Source organism: Mesoplodon mirus, assembly GCF_964341445.2.
Source record: "Mesoplodon mirus genome assembly, chromosome: 5".
NCBI lineage: Eukaryota > Metazoa > Chordata > Mammalia > Artiodactyla > Ziphiidae > Mesoplodon > Mesoplodon mirus.
Genome location: NC_138980.1, coordinates 114,725,126 through 114,742,633, shown reverse-complemented (window position 1 = coordinate 114,742,633; position 17,508 = coordinate 114,725,126). Strand labels below are relative to the sequence as shown.

General features: G+C 32.0%; 1 protein-coding gene across 2 annotated transcripts in view; it reads left to right on the top strand.

Annotated features, from left to right (window-relative positions):
- RASA1 (RAS p21 protein activator 1) overlaps positions 1-17,508 on the top strand; it is a 109,211-nt gene that overhangs the window by 53,883 nt on the left and 37,820 nt on the right. For both annotated transcript variants that reach the window (XM_082624070.1, XM_082624071.1), the window contains exons 5-9: positions 1,747-1,864; positions 4,971-5,002; positions 9,317-9,369; positions 11,714-11,864; positions 15,748-15,826. In XM_082624070.1, the coding sequence (XP_082480196.1) occupies positions 1,747-1,864; positions 4,971-5,002; positions 9,317-9,369; positions 11,714-11,864; positions 15,748-15,826 (433 nt within the window). The remainder of the gene's footprint in view (positions 1-1,746; positions 1,865-4,970; positions 5,003-9,316; positions 9,370-11,713; positions 11,865-15,747; positions 15,827-17,508) is intronic.

Genomic DNA, 17,508 nt, shown 5'->3' with positions numbered 1-17,508 from the left:
TTAATATTTTAAAAGGAATTAATAAATATTTTTAAACATTTACATTTTAAATTCTAATATGGTAATTATCAATAGATATAATCCATGTAAATGAGTAAATGAAAGCCTGTTAGGGTATCAATTTTTAAAACTGTAAAGGGGTCCTGAGAGACCTTCCAAAAATTGAGTACTTCTGATCTAGGAAGATGAAAATTTAAACAAGAATTAGAATGACAGAAATATGTATGAAGTTATGAGTCTTTTTAAATTTATATATACCTGAGAAGTATTTTTTTTAAAGTAAAAACATCTGAAGATTAATGAGATTTAATAAAGCACTTTAACCTGTTTTGAGGAAAAATGCAAAATAATGCATAATTAATCTTAGGATTATGATGTTTCCACCAGTAAGCTTTTTATTTTTCATGTTTTTGTTTTTTGCATCATAAAAAGTTTGTAGTATAGAAACAAGTCAAAATTTTAAAAAAAATCTCTTAGGACTGCTTTTGACCAAAAATGAAACTTGTCATTTCTCATTTCTCTTTGACTTCTATTTTAATATATTTATTTGGGTGGTTGGTTCCGGAAAGGAACAATTTATACTTGGCTAAGTGGTAATGTCTGCCCCCTTTCAGCTAGTGAAATACTGGTCATTGTTAAGGGTTGTAGAATCAAGGTAGAATGCAGTATTCTGTGCTTATTCAAAAAGAGTGCATCTGAAGCATCGTGTACAAGTTTTTATTCTTGAACTGGTCCAAGTAACAGTGAAGCTTCAGATATTTCAGAGAAAAACAAAGTTTTCAAAGGTATGAGAAGAAATTTACTTACTATAACTTTGGTTTGTGAATATTAAGACTTAAAGGAAAATTTATTTAAAAAATACATATATATTACAGATAGGGATATAGATACAGGGTCAATGGTAGCATCCAGTCAATCTTAAAACCTTAAGCACTCAAAGGCATTTGTTCAAGCCTAAAAGGAAAAGTTCAAGGAATTATTGATGGTTTTATATTGATGACATACATCAACAACTTTTTAATCCTGTGATTGTGTGGAGGTTGAAAACATCTAGATTCCAATGAAAAGAAACTAGATTGTGTATACATCCCTCCACTCAGGTATTGGTAACAGAAAAAACATGCATGCATTCTCATTATATATACCCTTTGGTACCACTTTCGGAGAAAGAATGCTCTACTTGTTGGACCATGGATAGCTGAGTGAATTAAATAAACCCTAATGTCTTTTATGAGAAAAATGTTATGCTCATAAGCATCTGTGTGATAAGGCTAATTATGCTTATTTAAAATAAACTTCTTCTAAAGTAACCTTATCCTGTATATGTGGAATGAGTTAATAATATTTAATGTTTATAATTTTATGTCTAACCTATATCTGAAAGAGTAATAACATTGAAACTTAAATTTTAAAGTTCAGTTTTCTTGTAGTTACACCCCAAAGCCTGTAATATATGTATAATTACTGTTTACATAAATTCCAGTTTGAATTTAACAATAATCCAGTGATACAGATAGTATAGGTACTGTTATTAAACCCATTTTGTGCATGTTGAAATTAAGATTCAGATAAGTGTCTTTTACACGTAGATGATGACAGAAACAGGACAAAAATCTAGAGTATTTGACTTTAACCCCTTGCGTTTTCCAGTATCATATTATCTCTGTGAGGTGGTACATAATCAATTAAATTTCCATGTTTAAAAATTTTATTTAATTTTAATAACTTCATAATTGCTATTTTCAGTTTCTTAAAAGGAGATATGTTCATTGTTCATAACGAGTTAGAAGATGGATGGATGTGGGTTACAAATCTAAGAACAGATGAACAAGGTCTTATTGTTGAAGACCTAGTAGAAGAGGTGGTAAGTTTTGTTCTTCTCCTTCTCAGAATTCTAAATACTTTTTAAATTTTGGAACTTGTCCATAATCAGGGAAATTAGCTATGGATATATTTCTTTTATGAAAAACCTCAATTCATAAGTACAAGTAATTTTTCATTAAAATGTATTTACTGTTGGTAAATGCTATTTATTTGTAAAGAGCACAACCAAGCAAGCATGTTTTAATTTGTAGTTGCCAATATTCAGGATGTTTTCATGAGTTTCTAAAAATTAAAAATGTATTAACATGTGTGCTTATTTGTATCCCTTTTTGTCTTCTTGGACTTCCTCATAAATGATATTATGTCCAACTGATCATGGAATCTCAAATGGTTGCACGTTTGCTTTCAAACTCTTTATCTCCCAAATATATGTATAATTTTCTAGTAACCTTGGAAAAATGGAGTTATATTACACATATATTATCACATGGTTCTATATTTTGAATATTTCCCTTGTTTTCAATGTCATCACAAAATACATTATCAGTAGTCTTAGACACTATAAATAATCATGTTTGTGCATTTTTAGATACAGATCAGCGTTCAAGTGGCATATGTATTTCAGTTACAGTATTGAGTATCACTGAAACATATTAAACATTGTATTATAGTTTTGGAATTCACTCTTCTCTTTCGGATTTGTCCAGCAGGATGGAATGGTTGTCTGTTATTTTTTACAACCCTCAGAGTGACTGTTTTTAAATTATGCCTTGAACCTGGTAATATGCTGAAACCTGTGCTCTGATTATTGTTCCAGGAGGACGGCAGTGGAGAATATTTTTCTTTGCTATTAATTCTCTTGTCTGCCCATTCTGGCAGCCAGATCTTGATATGTAGCAGTAAAACATACTGAGGAAAAGTGGGAGGAGTTGAGGAAATGGTATGATACGTTCCATACTCATAGTCACATAGTTACTTAGTGGAAGAGCTGGGATTAGAACTAATTACTAGATTAGAATTCTGTATTCTACAGCAAGAGTGATATTTATTCTGTAAGGACAGGAAGTGTTCAAACTGAAGAATCTTAACATCTACGTTAGTTTTACTACAAAGTTTCTTAGTAGTATGTTGGATTTTCTTTCTGCTGTAACCCCCCTACCCTCATTATTTTGATTATTTAAAGGAATTGAGGTGTAGTTGAACTTTTCTCTCAGGCTCTTCGAACTCTGGGTCAAATTTAACAAGATAAATTTTAATAAGGATAAGTGAAAGCTATCCATTGAATATAGGAGGGGAAAAAAGCCCAGTTTAAGATAAGGAGACATGACCTAACATACAAGGAAAGAAAAAAAAAGGAGAACAAGTTAACAACTCAGTGTGAGTGAACAATGTGATGTGGCTGTTAAAAATGAATATGGTCATACTTTGAATTAGTAGTGGAATGGTTCCAAGTTAGAATTATAAACAGTTTTTACTTCAGTATTTAGAATAATTTTTCATAATGGTCTTCATTGGAACATAGTGAATCCTTGTAGATTGGAGAGCCATTTGGAGATTGTCTAGATTTCAGACATTTGGTTGCTGGATGGATTTAAGGAATTTCCCACCCAGAAATTCTAATTTTCATTACTGTTCTCCAAGCACATTTGTACTATATTATATCTTAATTCCAGAATGTAAGCTCTGTGAGGATTTTTGTCTCTGATTCAGTGTGTCCCTGTTGCCTAGAATAATAATAATCTGGCATTAGCAGGCATTCAGTAAATGTTTGTTGAATGAATGGATGTCTCTATGCCTATTCTTTCCCCTCTTCCTTGACACTCCTGCCCTGCTAAACTGCTTTGTAAAATTTGATTCATCTATCAATTCGGCTCAGATGTTGCCCCTTTTTTCACACCCTTTCTTAAGCTAAATTGTTTCTTTGTGTGTTTCCATAGCACCTTAACTTTATATCCCATTACATTTAAAATTAATTTATTCTGTAAACCTCTTATATAGAGATTAACTCCTTTTGGGCAGTGATAATGCATTTTGTTTTTATGTAATTTGTTTTTAGCATTTTATGATATAGAAGGCATTTAGCAAGTGTTTGATTTTAATTTGGTTAGATATTTGATATTTGAGTGAGTACCAAATTTAGAGAAGTAAATCCATGTGTACTTAGTTCATTTTTCTACCCTTTCCTTCGTTATTCAATGGAAACTTGATGTCAGGTACTGTGCTGGGTACTAGGACTACAATTCAACAGATATTCAGTGAAAATTATGTGCCAAGCGTTGTGCTAGTGGTTGTGGTAGTCAGTGTTAACAAAAAATGGCTCAGGTCTTAAGATGCTTATAGCCACGATAATGGAATGAATATCACCTAGTGTATCTTAAATAATGGCAATATCAAATAGAGTAGGGTAAAGTTGAAAAGATGAAAAAAGAAGGATGTCTTTTCTATTCAGAGAAAAAGTTCATGTTTATGTTTTAGGGACTCAGTGTCTTACTGAGGAGGTAGTGTTTGAGATAGATCCTGACTAGATGGTTTAGGTTTTAACTAACAGGTAGGAAGTACTGAGTGGAAAGGACATTCTAAGTAAAAAAGAGCAAGCTACAGTGGTGGGAAAATGTAGATTAGCAAAGAGGTAGTTTATGAGTGACCATGGTATAGATACCTAAAGAGAAATGGTAGTATGAGACAGGAAACGTAGACTTGAGTCATATGGTAAAGGATTCTGGTTGTAAACTGAGGAGTTTGTGGGCAGTAGAGAGGTACTAAAGGTCTGGTTTTTAAAATGTGTTTATTTTTGTTTGGTTTGGTGTTTCTTAATGCAGAGCAAAGTTGCAGTTGAAACTGATGAATCCAGATTGGAGTGGTGGGGTGGGATGGGGCACAGAGGTAATTATACTAGTTGGCTGTTGTTAAAAGTTTAAGAAAAGAGAGGAGAAGGGCCTGGATTAGAGTAATCACAACAAAGAGAGAAGAGGACTAAGGGGGAGAGTTTTGGAAAGACCTTTCATGAATAGAAACACCTTTTCTTGTATATACATAAATACATATGAAGGGCAGGGTGTAGATATGTTTGAAGATAAGATTTTATTAATTTTAATAAAAGTATATTAATAATTACATAAAAACTGTCTTAATGTCTTTCCCTTTAGGGCCGGGAAGAAGATCCACATGAAGGCAAAATGTAAGTCTGTGTTAACTATTAAAAGGGAAAAAAATATATTGTAAACTTACTAATTGGAAAACTTTGATCTAAAAATATTTTAAAAGAAAATAGATACTTCTTGAGCTGACTTAAAAAATTTTTTTATTTGGCTCGAGTTGATTTCTATTTTCTTAAGGACCTAGTGATAATGAAGGTGGCTTATACCTACATCTCTTATATCACCAAACTAAAGACTTTTTGATAAACAGTACATTAATAACATTATGAATGTCATAATTCCTCACATTTTTTTTTGTTTTCTTACTGATTTATTCATAGTGTTTCTTGTTTTTGTTGCCATTACCTTTTATGTACTTTATGGTTCAGTTTTTTTTTTTTTTTTTTAAGTCAGAGAGCTTTTCCCCCAAATTATGGTTCTTTACCATATTAATAAGATTCTGCAAGGACTTTATTTTCATAATTTTTTTCAGGCTGATTTTAAGTATAAGGGCTAATTCAAAGACCAGGTATTACTATAACTACTACTTGCCACCATTCTTATCTTATATTCCTACTATTTGCTACATTCTTCTCTTATATTCCAGAAGTTATTAGTTGCTTTTATGGGAGATCACTCCACGTGGTGTTTCAGCTTTGCTCTAATTTTATTAATGTCCTCAAAGATCTTTTTTAGTGTCCTTCTCATCCCTCTTGATATTTATTTGTATATATGTTTTCTTTTACAGGGCTTAACTTAAAAAAAAATTTTTTTTTTTTAACATCTTTATTGGAGTATAATTGCTTTTCAATGGTGTGTTAGTTTCTGCTGTATAACAAAGTGAATCAGCTATATGTATACATATATCCCCATATCCCCGCCCTCTTGCGTCTCCCTCCCACCCTCCCTATCCCACCCCTCTAGGTGGTCACAAAGCACCGAGATGATCTCCCTGTGCTATGCAGCTGCTTCCCACTAGCTAGCTATTTTACATTTGGTAGTGTATATATGTCAGTGCTACTCTCTCACTTCATCCCAGTTTACCCTTCCCCCTCCCCATATCTAAGGGGCTTAACTCTTAATCCAAATTCTGTTTTACTCATATTATTTTAATAAACTGTTCATCTAATATGTTTTTAGTGCAATATTTTTTTCTTACCTTCCTGTCGGCAATTATGGATGGAATTTAAGGCTTGCCTCTCAAGTATTTGCTTATTCTGAATTCTAACCATTAGAACATGAAAACAAACTGAATACTCCACTTTTAGTCATCTAATTTAGTTCCCACCCTTTCTTAAGTGGAACATATGAGATTTTCTGAGTTCATTTTCCTTATTGTTCTGTGTAGTTGCAAAGTAGCCTTCATCAGTGAGACTGTACTTTGTTGATTGTACTAGTTTGAAGTCTTCTCACTACCTATGTGAGGAGTTGCAAATTCTAATTAATGTTTGGAAGAGGCATACAGATAATGTAAGCAAATGAACTGGGTCAGGTGTATATATTCCCATTTTTCTCAAATTACAATAATCTTAATCTTTCTTATTTTCCCACTTTGATAGCGATCAAGGAACATGGAACTGTTTCGCTACTGTAAGAAAATAACACTGCAAGTGTGGTAGTAAATGGAAACTAACATTCACTGTTTGTATCACAGAAGACTGCAGGAAGTCAAAAACTAGACCGTGTTTGCCGGCAGTGAGGTGACCGGTCTAATTGATGTGTGAAAGTGTGTGAGTCTAGTGTTATGAAAGCCTCTTGATTTTCAAGAGAAGCAAGAAATCTATATTTTTATCCCTATTTAAAATAATACCATAAATTCTTTTTAAAAAGAAAAGAAAAAAAAGAGAGGTCAAATACCAATAAACATTTAAAGCTATATCCAGTTTTCTTATAACATAAAGTATAAATCCCAGTTTCACTGGGAAATCTTTTTTTAAAATTTAATACATTTGTGATCGTTCCATATTCTGAACTTTATAGTTTTCTACTCATTTGGTATTTAGCATAAGCTAAATTTGCATTGTTGGTTTATTTTCTGTATTTGTCAGCTCCCTCTGATTTCTTAAGGTGTTGACTGGCAGTGAAGCATCCTCAGTAACATCCCCGAATGCCTTTTGAGACTAAATAGATTGTATAACTTTAGCTGTGTTCCTTTTCAGCTCCATATTTCCAAGACACAAGTACCAAGTCCTGCTATTTTTATCTTCTAAAATATGTCTTGAATGTGTGCCTTCTTCTCAGTCTTAAGCAACCATATTCTAGTTCAGGCCCTTTTCATCTTGTACCAGGACTTTGATGTAGCAATAACCTCTAAGTTGGTCTTGCTTGACACTTTAGTCTCCTCAAATCCTTTCTTCTAACAGCTAGAATAATCTACCTAAAACATATGTCTGACTGTATTACTTTCTCACTTAAAATTCTTGCCTGATTCTCTTTACCTTAGCAGAGTCTGAAAAGATCTGATCCAGGTCTTGAGTCCTTTATAAGTCCTATCTCTTGTCATTTGTAGTTTTATATTCTACTCTCCAGCTTGTAGATCTTCAAATGCTTAGTACTGTTTTTCTCCTTCGCTCAAGCTACTTCCTAGGCCAGAATTCCCCTCCATTGTATTTGGTTAATGCCTATTCTTACTTAGAGACTTAACCCATTTATCACTCTTCCCAAGAAGTCTTCTGTTATCTTCCCCCTTATTCACCCTACAGAATTGGTGCCCTTCTCTGTTATTCTAAAAATGCCCTCAGCATATACCTATCACTGCTCTTTGTTATATTTTCTACATTCTTTTTATAGTTATACAGTATTTATGTTCCTTTTTATTACTAGAATGGGGACTTCCTAAGGTCACAGTCTCATTTTTCTATTATTGGTACAAACCATGTGCTTGAAATATACTCATTTTACATGTGGTAATAAATGCCTGAATGAGGAAACTCAGATCCAATCCTTTCAGAAAACAGTATTGCCAATTTGTTCTCTAAATGCTATTTTTTGCCCCCTCCCCCTTTTAAATTCCCTTTTTCTCCTTTATTCTAGCTATAGAGAAATATAGGATGTGCCTTTGAGGTCATCTAATCAACTATCCACTAGAATATAGAAATGCTGTTTTAGCATTTGTAGTAAATGGTCATTGCAGCTGTGTTTGAATGTAGTATGGAACTTTACTGCCTTTTAAGCCAGCCTGGACTGCTCCAGTTATTGTATACTTGTTTTAAATTATTCATAATTAGCACGGGGAGCCTCAGGAAATCTGAATTAAGGGTTGGAATAAAGTTAAAGAGAGAAAGTAAAAGTTTAACATTTTATTCATGTGAAAAGGTAAAAATTCAGTTATATTTTATACTCTGACCAGTAATAATATGGATAATTTAAAACAGTATGAACAGCCTCTAAACCTGTAACATTGGATTTTAGGGCATTTATATATTTTAGTCTTGTAGTATTTTTACTTTCCAACTTGTTCTTTAAGCCACGATTAAATATAATTATAGACCCTAAGAATATATGGCAAAGTGGTAGAGAGGTAATCTGGAGTTGTCAGCTTGGTATTAACATATAACATGTCTTAATCAGCAAGATAGATAATAGTCCTTCAGATGAGAGATTTTAAGTAATCTGATTACTAGTAATTAATTTTTAAACCAGATGTATCATTTTATTTTAAGGTAAATTATTTAAATACTTTAGTTATTATATGCAGTAGATTTTGACTAATGCCTTTTCTAATAATTTCTAAAGGCTTATTTTAAGTATGCAGAATATAAAATATTCTGACAATCTGATATGATAGGCCATTAGCTCCAATAGAATTAGTAATACTAAGTCATTCTTTTCTTTCAGTTCTTGATGTTGGTATCTCTTCTTTCTCATCATTCAGTCTTATTTTCTGGCTTTCAGTAAAGTATGAATCAACCATGTTGATTTGAAGAGAGAACTTATAGGGAAATTCACTTTGAGAGAAGTATGAGAAAAATTAATCCACTAATTTTTTTTCTGGGCAGCTCTGGTGGGCTCTACCTCTACCACTCCCCCCTCCTAATAAAAAGAAAAAAGAATGCTAGTTATGATGTAAGCTTAACAATTTGTCATTATCAGAATTAAAATCATTGCTGTTTTTGTATTGGTAATTAATATGGAAATTGTAGTTCATACTAGATAGTCCCTAATTTTTCTATATTTTGTTGAACTTAGGCATGTTTACAAAGTGTAGTAAAAAATGTAAAAGGAATGAGGTCATTTGATCAGTTGCATTAATCAAATGCAATTGAATTAAACTTATTATGTTAGTTGTTTAGTTTTGATGGTATAACAGCAAAAAAGACTTTTGATTTACATATTTAATTTATTCTCTTTTCAAGATGGTTCCATGGGAAAATTTCCAAACAAGAAGCTTATAATTTACTAATGACAGGTATTTATATATTCACTTTCCTTTTGTAATGTTGTTATTTAAAAAGAATAAAAAAGTGAACCAACCATTTATCATGTATTTGCCTTTAGCATTCATTTGATATTTATGTATACTGTAATTTCTTGCCCAGCACAGAGAAATTGGTGTTCTTGGTTTTGGGTGTTTTTTAGTTGAAAACATGCAGTATAAAATTCAGTGCAGTGCATTTTCCTTCTGCACCAGGCCCCTGTATTCTTCCTTAGAAGCAGTGCCAGATGAGTGTTTTTCCCTGTGTTTCTAGAAGTTTCGTGTCTGTCTTTCTTCCTCACCCCTACTTACCCCGCTACACATACCCCCACACACACTCTCACAGGAACATATACACACTTTTTTCATGTTAAGATGTATTTTGGGAAATCATACCGTATCTGCATATATAAATTTTCATTATTCTTTTTAATGACCATAAGCTTTCCATTGTATAAATACCATAATTTATTATCAGTCTCTTATAGAGGAATATCATGTTGTTTTCATTTTCTTGCTGTTCAGGTGCAGCAAATGTTCTTGCATTTATCTTTGTACACTTGTAGAATTATAAAATTGGGCCTTATTTAAAATATGTTGATTTTAACATTTCCTAAAACTGTGTGGTTACAGAGATATGCAAAATAAAAATTGAATTGTACTGTGGGTTTATTATTTAAAACAAAAACTATTCCATTATCACTTATCCTAACTAAAATTTAAGACTGAATTAATTTAGTTACCAAATATCTCTTCAGGAAACCATGCTTTAGAAGGACTTGAGACAAGTTTAAGCAGTAATCTGTAATTTAGAAGTCTTAGTTCTTTAAAAATGACCAGAGTTCAATGTATATGATGAATAAACCACTGATCATTTAAAGATCTTATCTGAGTTACTGTTCAAGCCATAAGGCATTGCCTTTAATTAATAGTGGGTTCTTTTGAAAGATTTATGGCAGTTTTAGGAAGTATTCAATTTTATTGTGGGGATATAGGTTAAAAATTCATTAAAGAACATGGTAATTCTATATGGTAGTAACAGAGACCAAATGCTCAACCAAAATGACATGCTACCTACTTTCAAAGTGGGACCAAAATATTTATTTTAGTGAATTTACTGAATTTTGAATATACATTTATGATTTTGAACTTGCACCACCAAATACCTGAGGCACTCACTCTTGTTTTAGACATGTAAATTGAAAAAGAGCTAAACTTAATTTCCTTAGGTTAGTTTTTATTTTCTTTCGGTCATGTGCTCTTTTAAGAGTCTGATGATTTTCTCCCAGGAAAAATACACATAAGCACTTGCATGCACAGTTTTGCAGTAATTCCTATTCTTTGTATTGAACATGAAATTACTTGGTAGTAAGTGCCTTGGGTAGATGATTGGAACTATTAGTAATTTACATAAAAATGACGTCTGATATTCTAAGTGTTCATTGTGCTTTCCTAAAAGCAATCATGTTCTGATCTTTTCTGTCATTAGGACTTAAACAGAGAAAAGGTAAAAAAGCATCTTAGTGGTAAAAGTCACTGCCAATTGCAGATGTCAAAAAGACTTCTCTAAAATTAATATGAAAATATTTAATACATGATAATTTGCTTCTGTATGACTTTTCAAGATCGTGCCTATTAAATGAAATATAGTACATGTGTATTGATTTTGATTAGGTACACAAATATTTCAGTTGTTTTGAATCTACTTTTGTAAGCTTTTGGTACTATTTTATTATAGTTATGACTTTTCAATGTTTAATCGGAAGCATTACTTAAGTACAGAGTATTCTTAAGTAAAATTCCCTTTAACTTTTTTAGACTTTTCTTTTGCAAACAGAATATAGTAGTTTTAGCTAGTAACCCCATCTGTGGTTAGAGTATTCTTTCCAAGTTATGACAGGTGTAGACTTATTAACCAGAAGTCAGTGCTGCACATTTCTGCCCTGTATTTTTATGTAATAAAGACAAGCAACATCATGGGTGGTTGTGCCTCATAAACCAGAAAATACAAAAAGAAATTGCCTTAAAATTATCTTTATTTTAAAAAAGTTTCAGGAATTCTCCGGTGGTCCAGTGGTTAGGACTCGGCGCTTTCATTGCCCTGCAGTGAAATCTAGGTTCAGTCCCTGGTCGGGGAACTAAATCCTGCAAGCCGTGCAGTGCGGCCAAAAACAAAACAAAACAAAACAAAACAAAACAAAAAAACAAACAGAAGTTCCTGGTGAAAATTTTACATATGTTTTTGACTTTTGAATGTATTTTGTAATTATACTACTTAACGCTTTTTCTTTTTTAATTTGATAATTAGGGAATAAAACTAACAGCTTAATTTTTATAGTTGGTCAAGTCTGCAGTTTTCTTGTGAGGCCATCAGATAATACTCCTGGTGACTATTCACTTTATTTTCGGACCAATGAAAATATTCAGCGATTTAAAATATGTCCAACACCAAACAATCAGTTTATGATGGGAGGCCGATATTATAACAGGTAAGTTGTGAGAAATTTTTAGTTTTAATTTTGGCAAGGAGAGTTGAAATCTTGATAATATAATATCAGAATCAAAATTATATAAAAGTTTGACTTTGTAATATTTAAAATTATAAGACATTTTATATAATTTAGTAGCAGTCATATCCAAGAATTCTTTAGCTAGTGTCAAATGTGAATATAAATTAATAACTTTTTATTTCCTTCCAAAATTATGTAATTTTTTGATTATTTATGCACAAATTATTTGCAGCAAATTTGCTAAGTCCATACATTATCTGTAGGACAGCAGAACATTTAAGAAAAAGAAAATATATTACCATTTTTTATCAGTGAGACATTTTAATAGGTCACTCTTTAAGAACCTTTTTACCTGAGACTTATTAATAATGTTACCCAAAAATAATTGGGTTGTTCTCAAGTTGGTTTTACTTGTAATTATTGGTTCCTACTTCTCACCTTTAAAATTCTTGGTAAACTCTTTGCTTGTCCCAAAACTCAGGTTGGACTTCACTCACTTGATTAGGAAAACCAGTTAATAGAAAAAACCATATGATAGAATGTCAGCTGTTTTTTTTCTGCATAATAGAAAGTAATTTTTCATTTTATTTCTGAGTGTAAACGTTTTCTCATTCCGGATAACTGGAGTAGCATGATTTTCCTGTTTTGGAGGCTAGTGTAAGCTAAAATGCCGGCATTTTCCTAGTTTAATGCCTTAAAATAAAACAAAGCAAAAAACCAAAAACAAGTTCTGTTACTTGCTGGTTGTTCAGTGGATAGTGATACGACATCAAATGGAAGATGAGTGTAGACGATTGGACCCTTTCACACACCTCATATATGAGCTGCTTGAACCCCTTCTAACATTACAGTCTGATCTAGACATCCTCACTGAAAATCTAGCTAGGTGCAATTTGAGCTCTCTATGAAGGTAAATTAAATTTTCCCATTGTCCAGGTTTCTAGGGGCATGGAATATATAAAACAATAAATTGAAAACATATTCTTAACTGAATTGATAAATGTTTGCATGGAGTTTTTTTTTTAAGATAAAGTATTTTACATTAATTCTGGGGGAAGTTTGTTTTGTTTGATTTAAACTTCTTTATGATACACATTCTCTAAAGATGAAAATTCTTCCTACATAATGGAGGCAGCCTGTAAAATATATAAAGGTAGTCTCTTTTGTTGATAAAGACCAGAATGAAACAGGAAGAAATACATATTTGAAGTATATTTCTTTCCAAATTATTGCAAATTAGTCTGCCTGCAAAATTATGATTTAAATTTTTAAAAAATATGTTAATGTAGTGTCTGTGGTCATTCCCCCAAATTAGACTCTTTATTCCCCTTGTATATGTTCATCTTATAAAGTTCAGGAGTATTGTTGTTGTTAGCTTTAACATTAAAAAAATCATTTTTAAAGGAAAGCCGGAATTATGTGACTCTCATGCCTAGAAAATGGCAGTTTTTATAATTGTTTTGGAAATACATACTCCATTTCAGCATTAATGTCAGTAATGAAGTAATTTCTAAGAAGATGCACCTTTGTGATTATCACTTATTGTTTAGATATGGAAGTGTAAAGTTGGATTATCCAATAAATCTATGTAACAGAGCCAAATTCTGCTGACCTGTCTCCACATTAACTCTACATTAGTCTTCGGGCAAAGAGAAATAGCAGTTATGTCCGTTTCATTTAGAAACTACATTGTTGAGACATAACTTTAATATTCCTATATTTTAAATTTTAGAAAAGTAGAGGCATTTAACAACAAATATAATTCAGTAAACATTTATTGACTGATCTACTTTTTGAAGTGTATTATACAGATCTGTGAATATAGTGTAAAGAAAAAAGATACTGTTCCTACGTTATTAGTGCTCAGGTCTTCTAGACAAGATGGTAAGCTGACATAAATTCAAGGATGTACAAATATGCATAGGAGAATCAGTGGGAAGAGAGTAGTTCAGATGGCGATTAAGAAGGGAGAGGGAAGATTTTGGTTAGACCTTTAAGATTACTAACATGTAGTGTTCAAGAAGAGAGAGAGAGTTATATTTATTAAAAAGTAAATTATTAAAATGAAAGTACAGGATATAGTATCTCTAGAAACTCAGTTATTTTACAGATTTATAGTTAACATGTTTTAATTTTCTGAGTTGTAAATCTGATTTCATGGCTAGAACTATGGAATGTCTAGGAAATTTTTGTTTGTTGTGTCTCTCTTGACGGTTTCCTTAGGCATATCTGGGTAGACTATGAACTAAAGAGTAATTAAAAAAAAAAAAACTTCTTGGAAGTCCAGGTCATTGGTAAAAAATATATCTGATTGGTTGCCACATGCTTGTAAATTTGCTCCTGCACAGTCTGAACTGTATGTACTCCATGCAGTAGTATTCTATTCTTTCAGTTCATGGTCAAGAATTATATCATAACATTGAGGTGCTACACAGGATAGATTGCATTTACAGTTGTGGAGCCAGAGACCTTGGATATTTTCTCAGATTTGGTGCCTTCTGCTTTGAAACACATAGTCATCTCTGTTGTGGTACCTAGCTATCTTCAAATGTATTCTTTCTGATTTTCGTTTTTCTTTAGTGTTACATTTTTCCTTTAAAAACTTATAACCTTCTTTGTCCTTCTTGTGATAATACCTTTTTACTTTTCTCATCCCCCTACCCCCTCCTGTTAAATGCTACCTCTGGTATTTAGTTCATATTCATCTGTAATTTTTTATTAATCTTTCAAATCTTCTATTTGCTTTTTAACATTAAACTTTATTTATATTTAGTTTAAAATAATTTTGTAGTATAGCAGATATTTTATTATCAGAGATATATATGTGTCGGTATATATGTATATGTATCTCCAAAGATAAAATACAACATATGTTCCAATTATTTTTTCAGTAGGAGGAACTGAAAAAAATCAAGTGATAAATATATATAATTATATATATATATATATATATATATGTGTGTGTGTGTGTGTGTGTATGTATTTCAATTATTGGATCAGTGGGAAGAACATGAAAAAAACCAAGTGGTAAATTAATGAGATCTGTTTTGAGAAATGTTGCCTAGCTGTCGTTAAATACCAATTCCTCTACTGTATTAAAGGAAAGTTTAAAATTCTAGGATTTACATATTCAGGACAATAAAATGACAAACTGATTTTGAGTAACATTTTATATTTTAAAAACTCATTATATCATGTTAAAATTTATGTTAAAATACATTATATAATGTTTTCAGTTTTGTTTTACTTGTAGTATTTCCCAAATATTAATAATATTTTATAGCTCTTTTTATCAAAATCATCAATAGGCCTTTCCTACTGTAGTGATAATCCTACATATAAGGTTAGCTCCTGGTCTTTCTTTTTCTTCCTTTTTTTTTTTTAATTTGTTTCTGCTTTCACCTGCTATTTATGTCTCATGACCTAACTCCATCTGATTAATATAAAAGCAGAATATGTAAATTTTTGATGATAAAAATTCTTGAAGTTTACCTGAATTCACTACTTGCTAAATAAATGCCATTTGTCGGTTTTTCTTTCTCAGTCTCTCAGATACTTTTGTTTAAAAAAACTTTTTTTTTTAATCATTTCCTCACGTATAGTGGTGCTTTGAGTACATTTATGGAAAATTGAAATCTCTGGCTCAAGTATTTCTGATCTGTTAACCAATATTAGGAACATTCTTGTTTTTCTAAAGTAATGTGACTATAATGATCATATAGTCTGTTAATGTATTCTGGTTATATACTTTGGAAAAAACTTGTAAATAGAGAATCCTTGCTAACAAGGTTTGGTGTATCTTTAAGGTTTGCAATTTTTATGAGACAAATTATGTCAATGTTAGTAATTTTTATTTTAACAGCATCGGGGACATCATAGATCACTATCGAAAAGAACAAATTGTTGAAGGGTATTATCTTAAGGAACCTGTACCAATGCAGGTCAGTGTTGTTTTTCTTTTAGCAATAATTAGCATTTTATTTTAAAATGCATTTTTGGTGATATGTTTATGCACACATCCATGCATTTGAAATTGGATAAAATTTAAAACTGCAGATTATTTAGATTCTTTCAGAAAATGAATACTTATAAACGAATCTCTTAGTTTTTATTTATGTTGGTTCTAGATAATTAGGAAGTCCTTATTTATGTTGGTCCTAGATAATTAGGAAGTCTAGATAATTAGGAAGAATAGAAGCAGTGGTGGGGACAGAAGCCTAGTTGCACTGGGTCAAGGAGTGAGTTTGTTGGAGGCAAAAGTGGAGACAGCCAGGATAAATCACAGCCAGGCTTATCTAGGTGAGATTGGTAAGAAAAGAAAATAAATAAAAAATGATAGCTAGAAGATGACGTAGGGCCAAAAGGCCTTTAAACTTTTTATTTCTTTATTTTATTTGCCCATAGTTTTATGGTGAGAAATTTTTGAGCATGTCTCTATACTCGGGAGGAGAGTGATAGTGGTGGGTGAGGGATGGGGTAATGGCAATACCCCACGTACAAGGTCCTAGAGAAGGCAAGAGTGGCTGAAGTCCAGAACATAAGAAGAAAGACTGGCCTTGAACAAGAGGGCCTGTTGAATACTAGTTGCTCAATGCATAGGGTGATTGATTAGCTTCTGTTTCTTGCCCATGATACTTCCTAAAGTGTGGTGGGAAAAGGTTGTAGCAGGGGTTAGAAAAAGGTACTTCAAAGGAGTGATAAAGAATTTTCCTATGTGGAAAATGGAGGTAGTGATATTCTAGGGACATAAAGAAGGATTGTGAGAGGTTTTGGGTACCCCACTAAACTTTCACAGTGATTTGTAGTGTCTCGAGCTTCTCAATATTTCTTCCTCTGAACAAGTTAGTTTCTGATGGTTATAGCCTACTGTTCATTGCAACTGCTGAAGGGGGGGGGGCATCATTATTCTGATGCTTAATATAAATTTAAGAATCATCATCTTGTCACATTTTAATGTATCTTGCTTCACTTCCTCATGCTTTTCTGGTAGAATGTAAAGTTCAGGAGGGCAAGTGTTTTGTGTTGTATTCTTAGTGCCTAGAATAGTACTAGGCATTAGGTATTCAATCAATATTAATTGAATGAATAGCTCCTCTCCAACAGGAAGCACTCACTTCATCCTCTGAATTATCACTAATGTATCTTATTGTGTTTATTGCTGTCTCCATGTCAGTTTTTTCCTCTCTCCCTATCTAAATCCTGCAAGTTTAAGATCCATCTCAAGTTTTACTTCCTTGTTGACACCCTCCTAGTATCTGTAGTTAGCAATGATGTACCACTTTTGTTGGCAGTTCTGGCAGACTTGGACCAATTTTTTTTAAAACCACATAGTGTGGTACGTGCTTTCTAGAAACCACAGCTTAGGATCTTTTTATTAGGGATCAGAGGTGCCTTTACCTACAAATGACAGACCTGCCACTCAGTCCCATTGCTATATCCTGAATTCTGATTCACATTGGCTGTTTGAATTAATGATTATTTTAAACTGTTTCCTAAGTCAACAAATTTTTTTTAACAAATTTTATTTTATTGGCCCACAAGTTAAGTCATGGATTTTTCCCATCCTGAATTTATGCTTAGAATTTTCTAATTTAATTTTTTAAAGTTATAAAAATAACATTTG